Below are 21862 nucleotides of genomic sequence, written 5' to 3'. Positions count from 1 at the left end.
TGAATTTTTGAAGTTGCAACTGCAAGTTTGTTTTATTTTCTATTTTGATTGTAGTTCTTTTGGTATGGCAAGAATCAGTTGCAATAATGATAAAGGATGTTTGGCCGGATGCATTGATGCGAGTTAGGCATTTAACTGTGTAACTTTTCTGAGATTGATGGCGATCGGGATATGGACTCATTTGCCATGACCTGACGCGACGAATCAGGAGGTTCTGACAGCAGTTTAGTAATTGAAGATATCGCTGAATTTCGTCACGGTGGGTGAGAAACAACATTCGCGCTGACTGTGGAGCAGCTCTGTGTGTGGCAAATAACCCCGGCAGACGCCTATGACACCGTTGAAACCTTGGCACTTTAAGGGTTAATAACACCTAAATAAAACCAAAATCTGCAAATAAAAATCAAAAACTAGATATCATTCAGACAGAAGTTATTTTAATGTTGATGTGAAATGAATTTGATAAAAAATTGTTATGTTGTAACATTAAAAGTGAAATTTTCAGTGCAGACTACACACGATACAAGTTTATAATGTTAACATCACTTAATTTGAGCGAGTGATTATCATTATATTCTCGAGGAGGCTGGATGAAAGAGAGTCTACCAAAATAATAATACATAACAACAGAAATGTTATCTGGTTAAAAGGTTTTGGTGACTTAACACCAACATAGCCTGGTTGATCAGACTAAGACTATTTTAATATCTTATACTTATGTAAACCTTACATATTATTATCCATATTAAAAACCAAAGTCTTAAAATAACAGAATAATATGTAACATACCCAGCTTGAGTGCTGCAGCAAGGCCACGCACCACAGCAATGGGATGTTTGAGGCAGAACTCCTGTAGCTGTGGGCTGAAGGCATCTTTTTTGTTCTCCAGGAACACAGAGGGAGTGGGGGGGAGGAGCTGCTCCCTGGTAAGGCGGACCGAGGGCGGGTCAGGGGGTTGAGGTGGAGCGGCCTTGTCACTCAGAATACTACAGTTGGTCAGGCCATGGAGCCCTTGGCCCTTACACGACTCCAGGACGCTCTTGGCATCCATCTCTATCGAGCACTCGGCCTCTGGCTGTGACCCGCACAGCGAAGAGAGCCTCTCTTCCTCCTTGACACACAGCGGTGGTGACTTGAGTCGCTCTACAGGCTCCTGCTTAACTGAGGTGGGCTGCACAGGACTCGTAGCTGGGGAGGGCGGCGGTCTTGGCTTGGGTGATTCCACAGGCTGTGGCAGATTGGACGGAGAAAACGGACCCGAGCTTAGAGTTTGTTGTTCTAAAACATACACCAGAGAGAGATCTGTAGTTGCCCAACAAAAAATAAATTCCAAATTCTTAACTACTTTAATTAATTTCTTTTAAAGCTCTTAATGTTTAAACTATGTACCCTTTAGAGAAGAGGAATCATAATTATTAATCCCTGAATAATTAAAACACTAAAATTATAAAAGTCTTTACATAAATATTGACTCTCAAAAATTTGAATTAAAAATTATATGGGCTGAATTAAAAATATATAAATACATGAACTATGATGCGATAATGTATTATATCGCATGATGTCCGAGAGCCTATAAACCATATCTGTATGTCCATCAGTGCATTGCACGGGTTGTATTTATTTCTTTTGTGCTACATTTTTACTTTTCATCAAAATGGAAAATAATTAAATCACTGTAAATGATACAACAAGGATATTACATGCAAGTTTCTGTGGAGATGAAAACATTGATCTTGTTTGGTCCCTTGATCTTAGCAATCCCCAAAAACTATGCAAATGATCATTGGTGAAATGTAAATCAATGGTACACATGCCCTACCAAAACAATCAAGGTTAACTCATTTAAGACTAAGGATTGGATCAGCCCATCCTTCAGTTTACATTGAACAAAGGCTAAAAAAGGCATCCATTACAAAGAGAAACAGAAGTGTTGAGGCAAGTTTTTTATTGTATGAGCATTGTTGTCATTAACTAGCAGCGGTAGAAGGAAATATTGGAGGTAGTTATTAAAGTAATGAAATATTTTGAATTTACACACAATATTTGATTTAAACAAAAATATTTCCCTAGTTGCTGATGTCAGATTAAAAGTTGGAGGGTTAAATGAGTTGCCAAATGGAAAATTGTGATAGAAAACAATGCTGGATTCTAACTAGGATGATCACTGGATATAACCATGGTTTTACAAATAAGATATAAAAAACATGGCAAGCAAAGAAAAACCCATTTCAAATAAAACTAAATAAAGAAAAAGCAGAATGAAAATTTTGAAGTCTTTCTCCTAGTTTTTCTTTGATGTGTATGGTAATTCCTACCTGAAGAAGAAACCGTAAATACTGCCTTAACTTACAGTCATAACAGTTTCCAAGCTACTGAAAGCTCAGGTGCCTAATTTTACCCAAGGCGACTGAGCCTTACTATGATCAACACACTTGCACCTTTAGCCATTATTATTCATGAGTTTCATAACAAAAAAATCCATTCCCTCCATGACCACCCTCCAAGTGACTTCTTCTTTTTCCCAACATGCAAAATGGTGATGAGGGGACAGAAGTGAAAAAATAAAACAAAACAAACAACCAATGAAGAAACTAATAAGCCTAACTGCTGAGAACTTCTATGGGTGCTTTGAGCAATTAAAAAAGATACCAATGAATAGTAGTTTAGTTTGAAGTGGACAAAATCGATGTAGCCAAAAGTTTCTAAAAAAGTTTTTTGGGTTTCAGTTTGCATGTTATTGGACAGACCTCATTTAAAGTGACATCAGTTTCTTCAGATAGTTTTAGTTACACTTTGACTACAGTTTAACTATTGAGAAAAACTCAATCATGTACCCATATTTATCATCTATAGTTACCACAGGAAAATTAAAAACTGTTGAATTATTTGATTTCAAGAAACAGCAAGAAATATACCAAAGAACTTACCAAAATAGTGATTTAACTACGGTTATGTGTAATTTAAATTATAATAAATGTGAAACAAAATAAACAATACAAGATTGAAAACAAAGAACTAAACTCATTAGTATTTACATTTTGACAAGACAAAAAATAATAATCAGTTGATAGTAATAATCAAACAACAGAAAGATCACTGGAAAATATTACAGATGATTAGTTCATAAATTGCAAAGAAATTTCAAAAACATTTTATACTCCTCAATGAAATGAGAACAAATATACTAATGTCCTGTATGTGCTGATACATTAAGAATAATGGTATGTTAACCGTGAATAATAAAAAGTACATTTAAAATACTGTAAGCAAGCAGAGGTAAAGCGTAACATTAATGTTACATCATAATAATGCACTAATTTGAGTAAGTAATAATACCTTTATAGAGTCCAAATTGAGTAAATTACTAATAAATTTAAATATAAATGACAATTGAGGAAATAGAGACAAGCAGCTGCAACTCTCAACTGGTCAGAGATCACAGTTCCTATTATCTTATCAGCTAATCTGATAACATCCTGGATGAATAATAGTTCCACTTTTCAGAGTTCCACTGTCCAGAGTATAACATATCCTAACCACTTAACTGATAGTTTATGGTTTATTATTCTTAATGGCTATGGATTTTAATTGATTGAAATTGGTAAAAAATAAATTAGTGATTAAAATGATTTATGCAATTGTTTAATTTTCAGTAAAATTTTAGTTTTAAATACATTGAGTACCATTAATAATAAGTAATAATTAATTAATTCATATGTATTACAGAAGTAATCTTTAAATTTACCTGTACAACTTACCTACCTTTAGAACTTTTAAATATTTTTGTTATTAAGGACCTGACAAGAGTGTTCTTAAAAATGCCTTGTCCGTCTGTCTGTGGCGATAACTCCTGATAGAAATGCCCTAGACTTGATACTTAGTACATAGGTTACTCTTGGCCCAAAGAAGAACTATGACTATGAGGTCAAAAAGTAACAGGGCAGCCCGCCCTTGTGTCTGCGCGGTAACTCTTTCGTTAAGTTCTATCAGGTGTCATTCAATGCGATTGTATTGGTTTTATTTTGTATCGCACTGTTATTATTTACTTATATTAAGTTTGATATATATACAAAACATTGTTAGTCCTATGTTATTAATTTCTCAGTTACTACTTTTATTTATTATTTTGGCAGCCTCTTGGCCTTTTTCTCAACAATGAGTGACTTTAAGTACTCCCCCTTGCTACCTGACACAGTCAATGTGTTAAATGAATAACTAATTACTACCTGTGTTAAACATGTGCCTTAATTGTAAATACAGTATGAAAATGCTTTACATAACATTATTCTATCTATTATCTGACTTTGAAAATATTTATTAAACACCACTCAATGTATTTTACAGCTTTTATAAACATTGCCAATATCTATTACATGTGCAAGAGGTGTTTAGTCATGAATACAGATGGCTAATATAAAACCAAATAATAAACAATAAATAGACTATGAGAACACCCGGCACATTATGATAATGTTACCAGCAACAAACATGTTTCTAGGCACAGATTATTAAAATACAGAGTCAATTCTTTATTGTTACTTTTTTAATATATACTTTAAATGTTCTTAGAACTAGCACTTTAACTGGAATATAATGTAAGTAACAATCTATGTTCTAAGTGACTAATAATGTAAATATCCAAACGCCAAGCAGGACTTTGTTCACACACTTCTGGGAAGTAATTCACATAATTCTATCTTGTATATATGTGTAAGTGAAGAAAGTAATTACCTGTAGGTGTTTGTACCGAGTCCTCATCAGCGGGTCCAGGCGAGCCGAAGTGTTTGAGCAGGTCCTCGGCTAGCGACGTGGCGATATCTTTATGTGACAGCAAGGCTTGTAGCTCCTGATCACTCACCAAGTCGGAGCTAGGGGTGGGAGTCTTGTTCACAGGCACTCGGTAGGCGTCACTCGGTGAGGACAGCTGCAACATTTCACTATTTAGACAGACCTATTGAATTTACTCCACCCCTTCACAGAGCAGAGTTGTGGCCATTTCTTAAAGAGGCGAAAGTACTAAATCTTTCACAAGGATCTCAAATAAAGTTCTACAGTACAAGGTGGAGAAAAAGACAGATGCTAGATTTTTAAACCTGTCCTCTCAAAGTTTTACGAACCTGTGTGTATCCGGCAGGCTGGGAGGTGCCGTACTGGTACTGGTAAGGGGTAGCAGCCTTGTACGGCATGCCAGGAGACGAGGGTGTGGCAGCCATGTACCCTGGCACCATGTTATTGTCAGCACTCAAGGTCTGGGGTGCAACTGTTCCCTGCAACCACAATCTCTCATTACACATTTCCCTTCTACAGATATTGAAAATCTTGTCTAATGTTAATTAGAATTTAAAATCTTGTCTAATGTTAATTAGAATTTTAAATTATCTCATTTTTATTCAGCATTTCGGACAGGGTTTAACTAGCCATCATCAATGACTTTTCACTCACTGTACTTTTAATGCAATTTATAAATCATAAATGTAGATACATACAAAATTACAAATTTGTAAAACATAACAACCACATTATGTTTATAATACATGGCTTAAAACTTTATTCTATTTTTGGATAAGAATTACAAAAATTTAATGTTGCATGGTATATGCTGTGCATTATAATGGCAGTACCCGAGTGTGTATTTTATTCAAAGTACCAGAGTTTGTATTTCATTTAAAATTAATAGACCATCATTAGAAAGAAAAACGTTGATAAACTGTAGCATGTAAAATAGATTTACTCCCACTAGAAACTATAATTGTGAAAACTTTAGGTAGTTCCTAAAATCTCTGCTATTTATCTGTCACTTATATCAGGGAAAAACATCTGTTTTTCACTAGCATAAAAAAAATATTGTGCTCCTCCTTAGTGAATGACAGAGTAAATGCAACGTTATTTATTTGGCTATCTTTTGGAATACATTTTAACAAGTTACATTAAATAACTTTTCTACAACGGAATTCCGTTTTTACTCTCTGAGACATAGTAGCATACCTGCTGCGGGTAGGACTTGATGACGGAGGGCTGATAGCTTCCAGGCTGCTGCTGCCGCGCTCTCTGCTGCTGTAGCCTCAACTGGTGTTGCTGCATCAGCCTGTACTGGTGTTGTAGTGATTGGAGCACAGACTGCTGTGAGGGGTTCAGATTGGCTGCATTCTGCTGCAACACCTGGAGCATCTGCAGCTGTTGCTGGTTCAGGTAGAAGTTAGGGGTTGGGGAGGGGGCAGGAGGGGCGGGGCTGGCAGTGGGCTGGACATGAGGTGCAATCCTGCTTGCCACCTCTGGTGTCTCCGTCTGTAACATCGCACAACAGCCGCTTGGTATTAGGTTAACTTCGATAATAATATATTTTTATTGTTGTATAATTACATAGCTTGACAAGCATCAGAAAAAAAATTAGATTATGTAAAACACTCACTTAATACAAGTACCAATGAACCTTGCAAAACATTCTATAGGCTCAATATACTAGGCTATAAACATGTAACAACAATAAAAAGAATCTAACTTTTCAATCCACCAAAGTATATTCTCATTGATCAATAAGCTAACCATTCAAAACTGTACAAAACCTTTGAGGTTAAATATTTTAAAACATTTTTAAAGTGTTTTGGGGAAGCTATAACCTTAGTGTATGAAGGATGGATGATGTTCGCTAACTTAAAGGCTATGTTATGCAACTCTATAACTTTTCTGGGCCCACCTCCTATTACTGAGAAAATGAGTTGCAATAAGAGCCTGTGACATCTCCTGGTCATAACACATCAAGAACACATTTGTATAATTATCGATAAACCAAAATCTGTACTCCATTCAAGTTTAGATATTATTAATTAATATTATCAGTGGTTTCCTTCTGTTATAAGTTGAGAAAACTTTAAATAACATATTCTATGACACTTTAGGACTAAAGATTGAATTGAAATTTCATAACTCAGGACGGTTATAACCAAAAGTGCTCTTCTAGCTTTTTTACTGTTAAGTTCTAATGAAATTCCTTGAGCTAACTGACCTTGAACCTCTTGGGTGGTGCGACTTGCTGTTGCTGTACAGGGTAGGGCGGAGGAGGACCTTGCGGAGACACTTGGTGCTGTAACAATAGTACACATTTGTTAGAAAAAATCTTGGTCAACACAATTTTGTTATCCATTAAAATATACTCATATGCAATAATGTGGCTGAAATTAAAGTTAAATTAAATTAAAGTACCTGTAAACTCTTCTGGTGATATCCCTGTTGCTGGCCATTCCGTTGTTGGTTGGTGTTGTTGTTATTCTGTTGTTGTTGCTGTTGTTGTTGCCGGGATGACATCTCCGCAGATATCGGCAGATTCCATGCCTCCTCAATGGATGGCAACTGCCGCCGTCTGAACAAATACACAGTTAAGTGCTCAGTAACAAATTACTATAATGAATATAAATAATCTACCTGAATATAATCAATGAATTCAGTTCATAGTTTACTTGGATTAAATCTTTATAGTGATCTATGATTTTAAATAATCATCAGTGTTTAAATAATTCATGCTCATTACATAAACATTGGTACAAATATTATAAAAGGTGGAATACAATAAAAATATGATAGGGCACATGTAACCTATTGTGGGTGAAAGGCACAGTGTGTGTATGTCCTCTGTTCTGAGTTTAGCAATTACAGTTTTATTTCTTGGCATTTTCGCTAAAACATGTTTGGATAATCTCAGCTAGGTTTGGTGGTCGTTCTTGTGTTTTTTTGTTCGCTATTGATAAATGCGAGTAAAATATTATGATTTCCTATACGTTCAAATTTATTCATTTCAGAAATGTATCAACAATACATAAAAATATGTTTAATTTTATCAACGGGCGCAATAAAGGACTGCTGCGAGTAAATTGTGTATGGGCTATGGAATAATTTCTGCCATCACACCATCTAGCACACAGCTAAGTATCAAGAGTTTCACCACAAAACAATATAATTAAAGAATTCTTCTCTGTACTCTTATGATAATTAAGACACAATGGGTAATAATGTAAAATGATACAAATTTTCTAATATTAAACACCATTTCATAAAAAAGTTTGTCCTTAAATCTACTCTCAAGAAAATCACAAATTATAACTATAAAAGAAAACATGGTAAAGAATTAGATGAAAAGGAGATAGGGCATATCAGTTATGTTCTAAAAGAAAAGAACTATTGGATTATAAAATTTATAGCAGAATGAAATAGTTCTAAAATATACAGATTAATAATTATCTACGTGGAAATTATTAAAAAAAAATTAAAAATGGATGAGACTGAAGATAAATAATACACGAGTTACGATTGTGGTCATACTTGCTGGTAATGCTGGGCATCGGAGCGTTTCCTAGGTGGGTCTGCAGAAACTTGATCCTCTGGCTGAGGTTGGGGTTCATGCCCACTTGTGTGGCACGCGGAGACACAGAAGTGCTGACTGAGGGCACGTTGTTGTTGGCACTGTCTCCTCCGCGGGTAGCATTCACATAACAGGCATAAGCGTCACGTGGCTGATTGCAGCTTTCGTACAGGATTCCTGTCACACATTTTGTCCTCAATTACTTCACCGACTCTGTTTCATCTGTTGATAATATGGTCTAAATCCAGCAAAAACATAAGAAAAAACTTTTGAACTGACTACATATCTCACCAACATTTTGTACTTGGAGAGAACTTGATTTAAATATATATATATATATATATATATATATATATATATATATATATATATATATATATATATATATATACTAAACTTTCTGATAAAATATTTGATTTTTATAACGTAAAACTTCCAGGGTATGATCTACAATTGAGATGTTACCTAGATTGGTCCAGGCGGCCGAATGACTCTTGTCTAGCTGGACTGCACAGATGTAGGCCTGCAGAGCATCCATGGGCTGGTTCTGCTGTTGATACAGCACACTGCAACACAATATCTTACTTTACAACTCTTGTCTAGCTGGACCGCACAGATGTAGGCTTGAAAAACATTAATTCAAATGTGTTTTCTGTTATGGTACTATTATTTTGCAATTTATTTAAATTTGGAGTATTTGAATTATTCTTCAAATTCTGCAATATTTTAAAAACTGAGTTATATTAATATATGTAATCAATATTGACAAACAATAACAATGATATAGATTAAATAGTTGTAGCAAACGTTTCATTTGTCCAATATTGAGAACAATTAAATTAATAGCTAATATACCTCATGAAAACTGTACAGGGAGAGAGGAACATCCCCCATCCTCTTATCTATGATTCATTAAAACATGCTTTCACCAATTATAGTGTGGGAACAGATTCTAAAGTTATACAAAATGATAGTGCAGGCAAACAACTCTTAAAAATCAGATCCCAGCATACAAAATAAAAATTTTCTTGTAAGGAAGTTAATACTATATTTTAGTAATTAGTTCACAAACATACTGAGGGTGGGTTATGATTTAAAGCCCATGGAGTCCAGGTAAACATGTTAGTAGCACTAAATTACTTTTTATAAAGAAAGAAATGGAATTTAAAAGGTTGTTTTATTAAAGTTTACATACAAATTTTCCTCTTAACAAAGATATGGAGAGATCAAGCAGAATACTATACAATCCTGTGCAGATGGTACTTACCCAATTGAACACCACGTGTCTGCATTTCCCTCGGATTTCTCAACTGAATTGCGGTAAGCGATGAAGGCGTCGTGGACTTTGCCTACACTAGCGTAGCAACGCCCGAGCAGATAGAGCGATTGTCCACTCTTGGGGTCGGCCTCTATAGACCTCTGCAGACAGTGAATGGCAAGGTTCTCCCTGGAGCTCTTCTCCCCTAGAGTCTCAACACAGTGGTACATCCATCCTGGAAAACAGATACTTCAAAATTACCGACATTGTCTCAAGATAGCATTCTACTAATCTTAGGTAGTAATTTTATTATACATAAACTTGAGTACAATATCCAATGTTTATAATTAAAATGGACATATTATGAATGAAAAAATCTTAATTAATAATTATTTCGCCAATCACTGCTTCACAACTCTATACAAAAGAGAAATTATTCACTTATAAAAAATTTACCTAGTTGAAAGTAAAATTTTCTTATTGGTATTACATGAATTAAAAGAATCTCAAGGTAATAGACATTTGCCATTGTTACAAGTTGCAACATATTTCAGATGTTTGTCATTCATAACAATAGAAAATGTCCATGAATCCTGATGTAAAAGAACATTATTAATGTTATCTAAAAATACAAATTATAAATCACGCAAATTCAAGTGAACTGATGTTTGTCTTCTTGTTTTCTTAATACCAAGCACTTAAGCACTATGGGTCATTCACACACACTGGAAATTATAAATGAAGGCCTAGCAGTTTATGGTTTCAGCCGCCTGACAAACTGATAAAAAACAAGTGGCCAGGTCTTCCTGAATAATTTTAGCACTCTTGTCCAAATTGCCAAAGATTGTAAAACAGCCCTTGGCTCAAAATAGTCAAAAGAAGTATAATACGGTTTCATCTTGCTCAATATAATCTACAAAATGCATTGTCCCTGGAAATACACATTCTACGGCGACATTTCCTTAGGATATGCAACACCTTCGCTATTCAAGAAGGTAACATTTGCTCATGAAGAGAAGCTCATACGCTGTAAGCCTGACGACACTCTCCATCTTCTAGTGTGCTGTGTACATCCTGTTCGAGATCTCTCTTAAGACTACACATTTGAATCCACAAACCAGTAGGTCTGTTACATTTGATACTGAGCCCAAGCAATGAGTCGAAGCATCAGACCTCTTATTTCTAATGATCACTTCATGGCCTGGAACCCAACAAACAGTAAAGTTAATGATCATGTCTTTCAGGAGATGACATGCCAAATGTCTTCAAAATCATTCAATGACAATATTAATCATTTTATCCATACGTGAAGTTCTAGACAAGGAAATACCCTGCTTGGAAACTGTAGAGTAAAGTCATAGGGGTCACCAGACCACTGCGTGGCCTTACTCCCGCAATTCCAGCAACCTTAGGTTAGGCACTCACATTAAATTTTCTGCTATACAACATTCATCCAACCGATCTGTGTGTTGAATTGACGTACACAAATTGTAAGAGTGCACACATACTGAGCACTCAATCATATGTTCAGATGTAGTTACTTGTGCACTCCCAGTGTGCATACTTGCATTCAAAGTAATATTTTCCTCAGACTACTTGGGCGACTGTTGTATAACTCATAATTCTATGTAAGTTTGGTTTTAACTTTTGGAATTCCATTATACCATTCAGTATGGTATTTGACATTTATCAGACTCAAGTTATATTTGTGGAACTTGACATTTTCATCCAAATTGAAACATTAAGATATGTTTATTGAACCAATTCCACTGACCTCACTCTGCAAGGATATCATTTGTATTGCCAATTTCATCATCATCAAATATTATATCAGTTTTATCAATTTATATCAATTGCAAGAAATGTTATTGTGGGTTCCAGGCCTAATCCATGTATTCTGTTCTCTGTCCTTTTTCACTTATTAACTAAATTGCCCTTTTTTACATTATCCGTTTGTGACGGAAAAAATGAAGTACGGTAGTTTTCCCCCAACAATAATTAATAAGAATCATTTGGAACCTATCATTATTCACTGATATCTATCTAGAAATACTCTGTAAACCACTGGAGAACCACTATTCTGTTGGCTACGGAGAACCACTATTCTGTTGGCTACGGAGAACCACTATTCTGTTCACTACGGAGAACCACTATTCTGTTGGCTACGGAGAACCACTATTCTGTTGGCTACGGAGAACTACTATTCTGTTGGCTACGGAGAACCACTATTCTGTTGGTTACGGAGAACCACTGTTCTGTTGACTAAGGGGAATCACTGTTCTGTTGGCTATGGAGAACCACTACTATGTTGGCTACGGAGAACTACTATTCTGTTGGCTACGGAGAACCACTATTCTGTTGGTTACGGAGAACCACTGTTCTGTTGACTACGGGGAATCACTGTTCTGTTGGCTATGGAGAACCACTGCTATGTTGGCTTTGGAGAACCACTATTCTGCCGGATACAGCACTCACACATTACAGTATTTAATATATTACATGATGTCACTCAGACCTAGCTGCCTACAGATGTCAGCCTTGAGGTGAGTGGGCAGCTCTTTATCCTTGAGCAGCTGCTCGTAGTTGTCCTTGGCAGCCTTATACTTCCCTTGGACCTCATACAGGTGGGCAATGTGGAACTTAACTGTAACAACAGATAATAGTCATTTTAATCAAAATAAGTAATTCAATCAGATGGAATAAAAAAATTATAAAAAAAACATATTTAAGTATAATATAAAACACTAAAAACATTTAAAACATTAAAAAAATATAAAAAATAACTTTTTATATAAGTATATTTTAGAAAATAAAATTCTGATAGTATGTTCACATTTTGTTAGCTAACTCTTTGCAATATAACTTCTTATCTATTTGAAATTTTTGTGAAAACGATTGAAGCCTGTGGTAAAACTACTCAAGAATATTATTGACTCATAAAATACTCATATTCATTTGTTTTAAGTCGTAAAATAGGTATTCAAATAGCTGTATCACAAGCTACAACAATTGTTTCTACGCTTGTTTGGACAATTATATTTGCTATGATTTATTGTATTTCTTTGAACTGATTGCGGGAATGCGACTGATTTACTCATCATTATCAGTCATTGTTAACAATTCTTTGTCTGAAGGTTATTTTTGAGGATGGAAGGATTGTGAAGGAAACAGGATTTTTCCGGACATTTAATGGCAAATGTCCGGAAAAATCCTGTTAACAATTCGTCTGCTCCGTCCAGGTTGGGTTCAAATTTGTCTTCTTTGTTTTAATATCAGAGAATATTCTGTGTATTTCTAGTTTTGATGATTCATTATTTACTGGTGATATCAATCATAACATATTCTACTTCTCCTATAACAGTATAGGTTAGTAGCACTGAAAATCACATGAATAGCAATAAAAATTAACTGCACTGTCAAAATCATGTAAATGCCAAAATGTATACTAGCTTAAGTGGCAAGCTCCCTACTGGTGATTAAAAATGGTTAGATAGGGTACAAAAAGTAAGTCTTAGTAAGTAAAAAATCTTTGATTTATGAAAATCATGTTTAGGAGAGCTTTTATTATTGCTAGGTTTAAATGGTTACAAACTTGAATATATATATATATATATATATATATATATAAAGTTATAAATTTATTATTATCTTGAAATTTTTGACAGTTTTTTTTAAACTAATTACAATGTCATTCACTGACGTTGCTCAGTTCAAGCTGATTAGAAATTAAAGTTAATGAATTTTAATGTCAGTCTATAATGATTTTCTTGAAGCATCCATTTACTATTCATTGCTTACTCTATCTTAGCACTGCAGACACTTTCATCAGATCTCTTACATCTCCGCTCCCTCCCACAACCTTAGGTCAATTAAACCCAGACGAATTCTAGTTTTATATCCATCCATTACAGGATGTGACATACAAATAATTGATCTCTGAAATCCATTTTGATGGTGTACCTCAAATTACTGGAGAAATTCCCATAAGAAAATCTATATAAATTATAAACTATACTAGGAACATGACTATTCTAAGTTGATGGGAAACATCCTATTTCCGATAATCAAAATTTTGGATAAGGCAGACCAAGCCTGAGCAGCAGCATCGCGACACATGTATCCATCTATATTGAGATCAGCATTTCTTATTTACAGCATTACAATATGATCCATTCTTAACTGAAAGCAAGCTAATAGCATAATAATTATATATATATATATATATATATATATAAATATATATATATATATATATATAAATATATATATATATATATATATAAATATATATATATATATATATATATATATATATATATAAAATACTAATTTTAATTCATCTTTAGTATATTAGTATTATCAGATAATAGTATCAAAATTAATTACCATCTAGACAATAACATCTAATTTCTAAAATAAAATATTGTTGAATTAGACATAACCTTCTATTCTAAAACACAGTTTAATTTCAGGCCCATAATATAAGCAAGCTGGAGCCATCTGAGAGACAAGTGGTATGAGATATGATCAGTACTAACTGAGCGGTATCTACTCTTCCTTAGTGCTCTACCTGCCTTGTAATGTTCCAATTTGTTTAATTGAATCATTTTGGAGGTCTACGGAACAGATATGTCTATAACAAGCACAACTTACTTTCTAGTTTAGAGAAAGTGCTAGGACTGGTGTCTATCAGAGATAGCTGGAGGTGTTTAAGCGCAGACTCCCAGTCGTTGTTAACTTTAAACATCAACCCTAGCCGCAGGTGGACCTCATTGGCTCGTGAGTAGCTTGGTTCTACATACAGCACTTGCTGGAACGCCTTGATTGCCCTGCAACAGATAAAGCAGAACATTACAATTGTGTAATAACACCCATTTTCATATAAGTTTTGCTTAATGCTTAACACAAGTAGGCTGCTGGATACAGAGTGGTTCTGATAAGTGTACATTTTTTCCAAAATTGATAGAGGATATGAATATTAACTTTTTTTTAAAATACACATGGGGTTGCAAATGTTCCGTTTCTTCTGAGAAAATTGAGAACTTGTGATACGCCTGCAACAAGTAGTGTCCCTTGATATTCGGCTTGATAAAAACGTAAAGCTGTTGAAACATAACTTTATTTCCTTTGTAAGAACAAATAAAAGAACTACATAATGTAAACAATAAAGTAAACAAATAACTATTACAGCAAATTTTCAAAATTTCTCCAGTTTATGTCTATGCAAAGCTGAGCCTTGAAAAAGTTAAGGGTTTTCTCCCATTTCAGCTGCTGCAGCTACAACGTATGCAATGAGAGTTTATACACTATGTACAGGTGTCTCCTACACTAGGTTTTTAGGAAACTCAAAAGAAAAAGTTCAGCGGTGTAAGATCGGGTGCCTATGCAGTTCAATACATCCAGAGCAATGAAGTGGTTTGCATGGTTTGAACCCTATTATATGGCTTAATGAAATAATGACATTCAATAAGTTGGAACTTTTTCCTTAAAATACAGAAATAGTAACATTTATAGATGATAATTAGATACATAATATGAACTTTTACAATTTGTTAATGTAAAACTATTGTTTTTGAGACTTGACACTCAAGAAACTCTGGTATTTTAACAAACCAAAGTGTTAAATGTAGGACTATGTTAGTTGTAAGACACGTAAGGACGTAAAACGTATAAACGTACACAACACAATGTACCTACTTCGGTTCAGAGAAAGCCAGGAGGCAAGCTACCGACTGTAGAGCCTGACGGACACATTCATACTGACTCATTCATCGCTGGTATAGTACGAGATCGTGATCGGCGTAAGCAATGGATGAATGAAAGTCGGCGTTTTGGCGGGAGTGTTCCCAGAAAACGGATGTGTACGAGCGATTAGTTGGCAGTGACGAGATTTAACATTACCGGGAACTGAGTCAGCCGGCCGGAAGTGGGAAATCTAGTCATCGACTTCTGATAGTCCCGGTTTTTTCTTACCACTGACCACATTTTGCAATCCTTTGTAATACGATGAAGTTTCCGCTATCGTCCCAACACTTGGTTTGGCAACGTTCTCCACGATAACAGCGTGGATCGCTGGCCGAACTCGGAATCTGGCCGAATCATAATTAATTATTACAATTATCCCACCAGCACCTCATCATTGCACCCGATTTATCTGGAAGATAAGACCGTGTGTTGTGCGGTCCAAGCGGCCATTCATTACTGGAAATACCGCAATCAGTGCACCGGTTTGGCGACTACGTTATATTCGCAACCGGTGAAGGTCGTTTTGCCAAATCACACGGCCCTGGCAGCGGCGGGCCCGCGAAGTGAATGAATACTGCGTCAAAAGAATGGAATGTGCAGGTCGTTGCACTACGCTACGGCGTCCCGCGGGGTGTGGAGGGGAGGAGGGGTAGAGGACGTCACTTCCGGCTACGTCACTGCGAGGTTACCGCCGCGCCTCTCGGTCTGGAGACCGTGTCGTGTGCTGTAGTCCGCTAGTACGATGTGTATACTACTTCTCCACTAATGTTAACTAAAATTGTGTAAGGTTACAGCAAGTGTCTTTTGGTAAGCATCTGGGAGAACACACAAATGTGCGTTACACATGTCGTGTGCTGTAGTCCGCTAGTACGATGTATGACTATACTACTTCTCCACTAATGTTAACTAAAATTGTGTAAGGTTACAGCAAGTGTCTTTTGGTAAGCATCTGGGAGAACGCAGATGTGCGTTACACGTGTCGTTTCGATGACGAACCGATTGACGAAAACACACGGGAAACGAGAGTTAGCTTTTAAACTTTTTACAAGCGTATGTATACTCAGGATCCTAATGATTTGTCGTTTTAGTATCGGTGAGTGGTCCACCTGTCGTTGTCGCGCCACAGCTTACGTGTAAGCTACTATCACGGGCGATCGTTTTTTGTACTTTTCCGTCCAAACAGGTCACCTACAGGCGCATTGGACCGTAAGACACTGAGCACCGTGTTCGGCTAAAACACTGGTACAGACTAGGAGTACACGTGATAACTCGTTCGATTATGACCCGTTCAAATTTGACCGATCGGTTGTTCAAAAGAGCGGAAATCCGAATCACACCCTTTTGTCGATTTGCTATTCTTTCACTAAACAAGTAAAAACAATAATGGGAAATCGCACAAAATATATTTTAAGCAGAATTCTTGTAAACTTCTGTTTGAAAAATAAAATCGAAACCAAGTGCAACAAGTCGACTATATTAGTTTCTTACACGGCTGTTGATATTTGTCCGGTTGAGGACTTAACTAATCAGCAAAAGTTGTTCTAGCAGTCACAGGAGAACTTTCATCACATTAGGAGTTGTTATCAATGGTCACCAATTTGATCAATTTATAAATGTAATTTGATCAGTGGTTGGGTTTGAAAAGATGTAAATATGACGTTATGATATAATAACAGTTTATGAAAGCGGTCGCATATTACGTGAAACTGTATAGCAATACGAAAATAAAATGGAATATTTAAATTGTGCATACCATCCAAAGCTTTCAAGTACTGCAAGGGTGAGATCACAAACTAAGTATAGTAGTCGTCTGCTCTCATCAGAGTAAACCACAGAGAAATCCCGACACTAAGTGCACTTGATGAGAAACGATAATATATCTTCACCCAAATTACACTATATTTTGTAGTCTAAGTGTCTTTAATTAATATCAATCTATGTAAAGAGCTCATTTTGAGCTTCTTCGTCATCGGCTTTTTTGGATCTCTTTAGACGAACATGACTCCAGATTCCAGGAGTCAAGTATGTGACACCAGATGCTGCACGAGGAGGAAGGTAAACTGGAACTAAACTCAACATTCACACTTATCAACCCTTCCCACCGTAACTACGTTATGTGTAGAATCAGATAATGTTTTTATTTCATATTTTCAAAATATTAGACTACTTTACATGTCCATTGCAGTAAAGCTTGTTAGATTGCCCAATTCTGTTGCAAAACCTATTTATTACTTGCAGTAATCTTGAAATTATACTTTTTCCGCATCAGCGCATAAAATGCCGCATGAATGTCAAACCTGCACCCATTAGGTCTGTGAGCTGGCTGTAGTCAAACGACCTTGATTCCCTCCCCCCCCCCATAAAAACAATGTTAAACCTCATGCAGTTTTACGCATTTATTTTTGATCATAGCGTTATGGGATATGTCTCATTTTAGTTTGTTGTTGTAAAGTACGTATAAATAAAGTTTTGAATATTTAAACGATAACGTACAACAAAGTTAGACTTTTTCTGAATAATAAACAAGTTTGAAAAAATGCGTTTCTTTGGATGCGTATTGATTATATATTTAAAATGAGATAGTTCCCATAATTCTACTTCTAAAATAATGGCGTAAAACTGCAGAAGTTTATCAGTGTTTTTATGGGAAAAAACTCAAGGTCATTATCTACAGCAGGCTCAAAAATATTGGTGTCATAAGCCTCCATGCGATCCCTCTGAAAGGAGCCTAAAGCGAGTTTCAATCAACAATGGCGGAAGGACATTACACAAATGGGAGTTATAACGTCATGATGGTGAAATGGAAGGGTTGGTGCAGAGCCACGTGTGAGAAGAGAGGAGGGGAGGGGAGCGGTAATGGTTTACGTGACGTAGAGGCTGTGAGAGGGAGATGGAGGGGTGGCAAGAGATTACCCCCCACCCACCCCTCCCCACAACACGCTGTGTGTAATAAACATTAACTGGCTGCAAACTGTCAACACTGCGTCTTTGTACTTCCTGCACAGTCCCGAGCCCGTAACCTAGCTACACACTCACTGTGAGTCACAGATTCTACAACTACGCTCAGCCTGCAAACTGTCAACACTGCGTCTTTGTACACAGTCCCGAGCCCGTAACCTAGCTACACACTCACTGTGAGTCACAGATTCTACAACTACGCTCAGCCTGCAAACTGTCAACACTGCGTCTTTGTACTTCCTGCACAGTCCCGAGCCCGTAACCTAGCTACACACTCACTGTGAGTCCACAGATTCTACAACTACGCTCAGCCTGCAAACTGTCAACACTGCGTCTTTGTACTTCCTGCACAGTCCCGAGCCCGTAACCTAGCTACACACTCACTGTGAGTCCACAGATTCTACAACTACGCTCAGCCTGCAAACTGTCAACACTGCGTCTTTGTACTTCCTGCACAGTCCCGAGCCCGTAACCTAGCTACACACTCACTGTGAGTCACAGATTCTACAACTACGCTCAGCCTGCAAACTGTCAACACTGCGTCTTTGTACTTCCTGCACAGTCCCGAGCCCGTAACCTAGCTACACACTCACTGTGAGTCACAGATTCTACAACTACGCTCAGCCTGCAAACTGTCAACACTGTCAACACTGCGTCTTTGTACTTCCTGCACAGTCCCGAGCCCGTAACCTAGCTACACACTCACTGTGAGTCACAGATTCTACAACTACGCTCAGCCTGCAAACTGTCAACACTGCGTCTTTGTACTTCCTGCACAGTCCCGAGCCCGTAACCTAGCTACACACTCACTGTGAGTCACAGATTCTACAACTACGCTCAGCCTGCAAACTGTCAACACTGCGTCTTTGTACTTCCTGCACAGTCCCGAGCCCGTAACCTAGCTACACACTCACTGTGAGTCACAGATTATACAACTACGCTCAGCCTGCAAACTGTCAACACTGCGTCTTTGTACTTCCTGCACAGTCCCGAGCCCGTAACCTAGCTACACACTCACTGTGAGTCACAGATTATACAACTACGCTCAGCCTGCAAACTGTCAACACTGCGTCTTTGTACTTCCTGCACAGTCCCGAGCCCGTAACCTAGCTACACACTCACTGTGAGTCACAGATTATACAACTACGCTCAGCCTGCAAACTGTCAACACTGCGTCTTTGTACTTCCTGCACAGTCCCGAGCCCGTAACCTAGCTACACACTCACTGTGAGTCACAGATTCTACAACTACGCTCAGCCAACGCTCTTGCACGTCAATCCTTATCGCGAGAAAAGATAGCGCTCGATAGGAGCGATTATGATTTCATTTGGACGGAAATACACTCTCCAAACAAAACTGCACTGGTATAATTAATTGTAGGGAATGTGATGAGATAATTTATAAATGTCACAAATGAATGCAAATTTACATTCAGTAGTTTACATACATAATCTGCTATTTCTTAACACTCAGTGAAAGCCTCTTGGCAAGATTATTTATACATCGTTAGCCTTAACAATCCTTGTTTTAGTATCGTGATACCAGTTTCCAAAATAATTAAAATCTTCAGTCACGGAGACATACAGGAAGACCAATGTTACTTTTCTATTGCCCGTTTTGGGATCGTTGGTTGGTTTGAATTTACAAAACACAGTTCACATGCCACACACTGGCATACTTTCGCACATGCTACACAAGAAACATAAATCTGTTTACAAAACTTGGTGATAGAAAAGTGACACAAGTCTTCCTATATCTTCTGTGACTGAAAATGATTTGATTTAAATCGAAACCGATATCACAACACTAACACAAGGATTGTTAAGATGAGTAAGTTATACAGGGTGTTTGAGACCAACCGGCCGCAATCTCCTGTGGTTGAACCGTTTTACACAGAGCGATAATATAAAACTGTAACCCTACAAAATGTCTTATACCGAAAATTTCGCAAAACTGTTTTTGTGACATTTAAAACACAGGGTGTAACCGAAAATAAGAGCCACAGGTTCAAATCTCGAAAATTGTGTCTTGTCGAAATAGCAGGGATTTTCTTGGAAATATTTTGAGTTTTTCTTTTTTACTATGGTACTTTCGTACTTCAAGTGTCAATGTTTTGTATTGGAAAAAACATAATATAAGCTTTGGTATGTCAAATGACCGTTATGCAAAATTTTCCAAATTCGAAAAGCTGCAGCCCATGCCTCAAACTAAAAACATAGATCTTGTGGCATGTCAAATTTGAGGATATAAACATTTTTTAATTTAAAATTTCTATCTCTTCTAGTTTACAAGTTATTTGAAAAAACGCATTGATTACGATTCAAGCTTTCTTGACTTCTTCGTAATTATTAAAATAAAAATTGATCAAATTTAGTGAAATGCATGATAACCTCCGAGTTATAGAAATGCAATTGATAACGAATTACTACACTGTGATAAGATCAGAAGTCCTATCATCGAGATAAGACAGTTTTTTTATTGTCTGTACAAAACCTTAAAACAGCCGCTTAACAATGACACTTATTTTACGATAACATGTGTTTTGTTCTAATGTATGCAATGTAAAATGTGCCCAAAGAATTGAGGATTTTGATCAAATCCATGTCCCTTGTCCATAGGTAAAAAGTTCATCCGGTACAGATAACCTCCCACCGTTCCTGATGCAATACATGCAATATTGCATACATTAGAAGAAAAACGTATGTTATAATAATATAAGTGTCATTGCTCAAGTTATCTACTATCTTATTTACCTTGACAATTACTTGATTATTGCGCGTTATAGTGGTCAATTATTATAGCAATACTCGCAATGTTGGTAAAAATTAAAAAAAAAAACATGCAAACTCGTACTAAGTAAATGCTTAGTTAAAAGATAATACCTTTAATGGTACTAACTGCACGAAGGATAAATTATTTATACGGACGAGATGTACCACAGATGCGCTGCACTAGGTAACTTCGATTGTGTTCGCTCAAACATTTACAACGTGAACTTCTCACGCCACAAAGATCAGTTTAAGCGCTCCTTTTCCGTGCCTCAATCTATAGCATTTAATGGTTTATCTCTTTTGCAACCAAACAATCAAAGTTTGTAGTTGGCATCACTGGCCTTGCGGTCACGATTCCGGAAATGCCATGACTACCGACCGGTGACCGGTGCTGTACACCGTGACATGTGAACTACAGGCAGCCAACTCATCGGTAGTAGAGACCCCAGCTTACCTCACATTGTACGAGTATTATGACCGCTATTACACGCACAGTGAGTCTGGAAATGTAAATTAGTTTCATGGCCGCCAGCTTCGGTCAGCGCTCTGTGAACTGCTAATTTTTGCACATAAAACTGAATCTGAAAAACGCGCAATAATGTGGAGGTGGTTTTGTCGATATGTGTTATTAGATTCTCTCCATTACAGCTGCCTGTACTGCAGGAGTTTTACATGTGCAGTTAATATATCGTTCTCTCACACATTGATAGTACTGTCGGGATGAAAACCTTCTCATAACTGAACTCTTAAAACACAAGCTAAAAAAACCGTAGG

General features: G+C 36.7%; 1 protein-coding gene across 3 annotated transcripts in view; it reads right to left on the bottom strand.

Moving 5' to 3' along the window:
- LOC124362180 (histone demethylase UTY) overlaps nucleotides 1-21862 on the bottom strand; it is a 135379-nt gene that overhangs the window by 13239 nt on the left and 100278 nt on the right. For all 3 annotated transcript variants that reach the window (XM_046816444.1, XM_046816443.1, XM_046816445.1), the window contains 11 exons: nucleotides 14268-14443; nucleotides 12130-12258; nucleotides 9624-9849; nucleotides 8822-8922; nucleotides 8317-8533; nucleotides 7204-7360; nucleotides 7007-7084; nucleotides 5989-6288; nucleotides 5121-5270; nucleotides 4735-4927; nucleotides 790-1278 (listed from right to left, as the gene is read on the bottom strand). In XM_046816444.1, coding sequence (XP_046672400.1) covers nucleotides 790-1278; nucleotides 4735-4927; nucleotides 5121-5270; nucleotides 5989-6288; nucleotides 7007-7084; nucleotides 7204-7360; nucleotides 8317-8533; nucleotides 8822-8922; nucleotides 9624-9849; nucleotides 12130-12258; nucleotides 14268-14443 — 2216 coding nt within the window. The remainder of the gene's footprint in view (nucleotides 1-789; nucleotides 1279-4734; nucleotides 4928-5120; nucleotides 5271-5988; nucleotides 6289-7006; nucleotides 7085-7203; nucleotides 7361-8316; nucleotides 8534-8821; nucleotides 8923-9623; nucleotides 9850-12129; nucleotides 12259-14267; nucleotides 14444-21862) is intronic.

Source organism: Homalodisca vitripennis, chromosome 5 (assembly GCF_021130785.1).
Source record: "Homalodisca vitripennis isolate AUS2020 chromosome 5, UT_GWSS_2.1, whole genome shotgun sequence".
Classification (NCBI taxonomy): domain Eukaryota; kingdom Metazoa; phylum Arthropoda; class Insecta; order Hemiptera; family Cicadellidae; genus Homalodisca; species Homalodisca vitripennis.
This window is presented reverse-complemented; position numbering and strand designations above follow the sequence as displayed.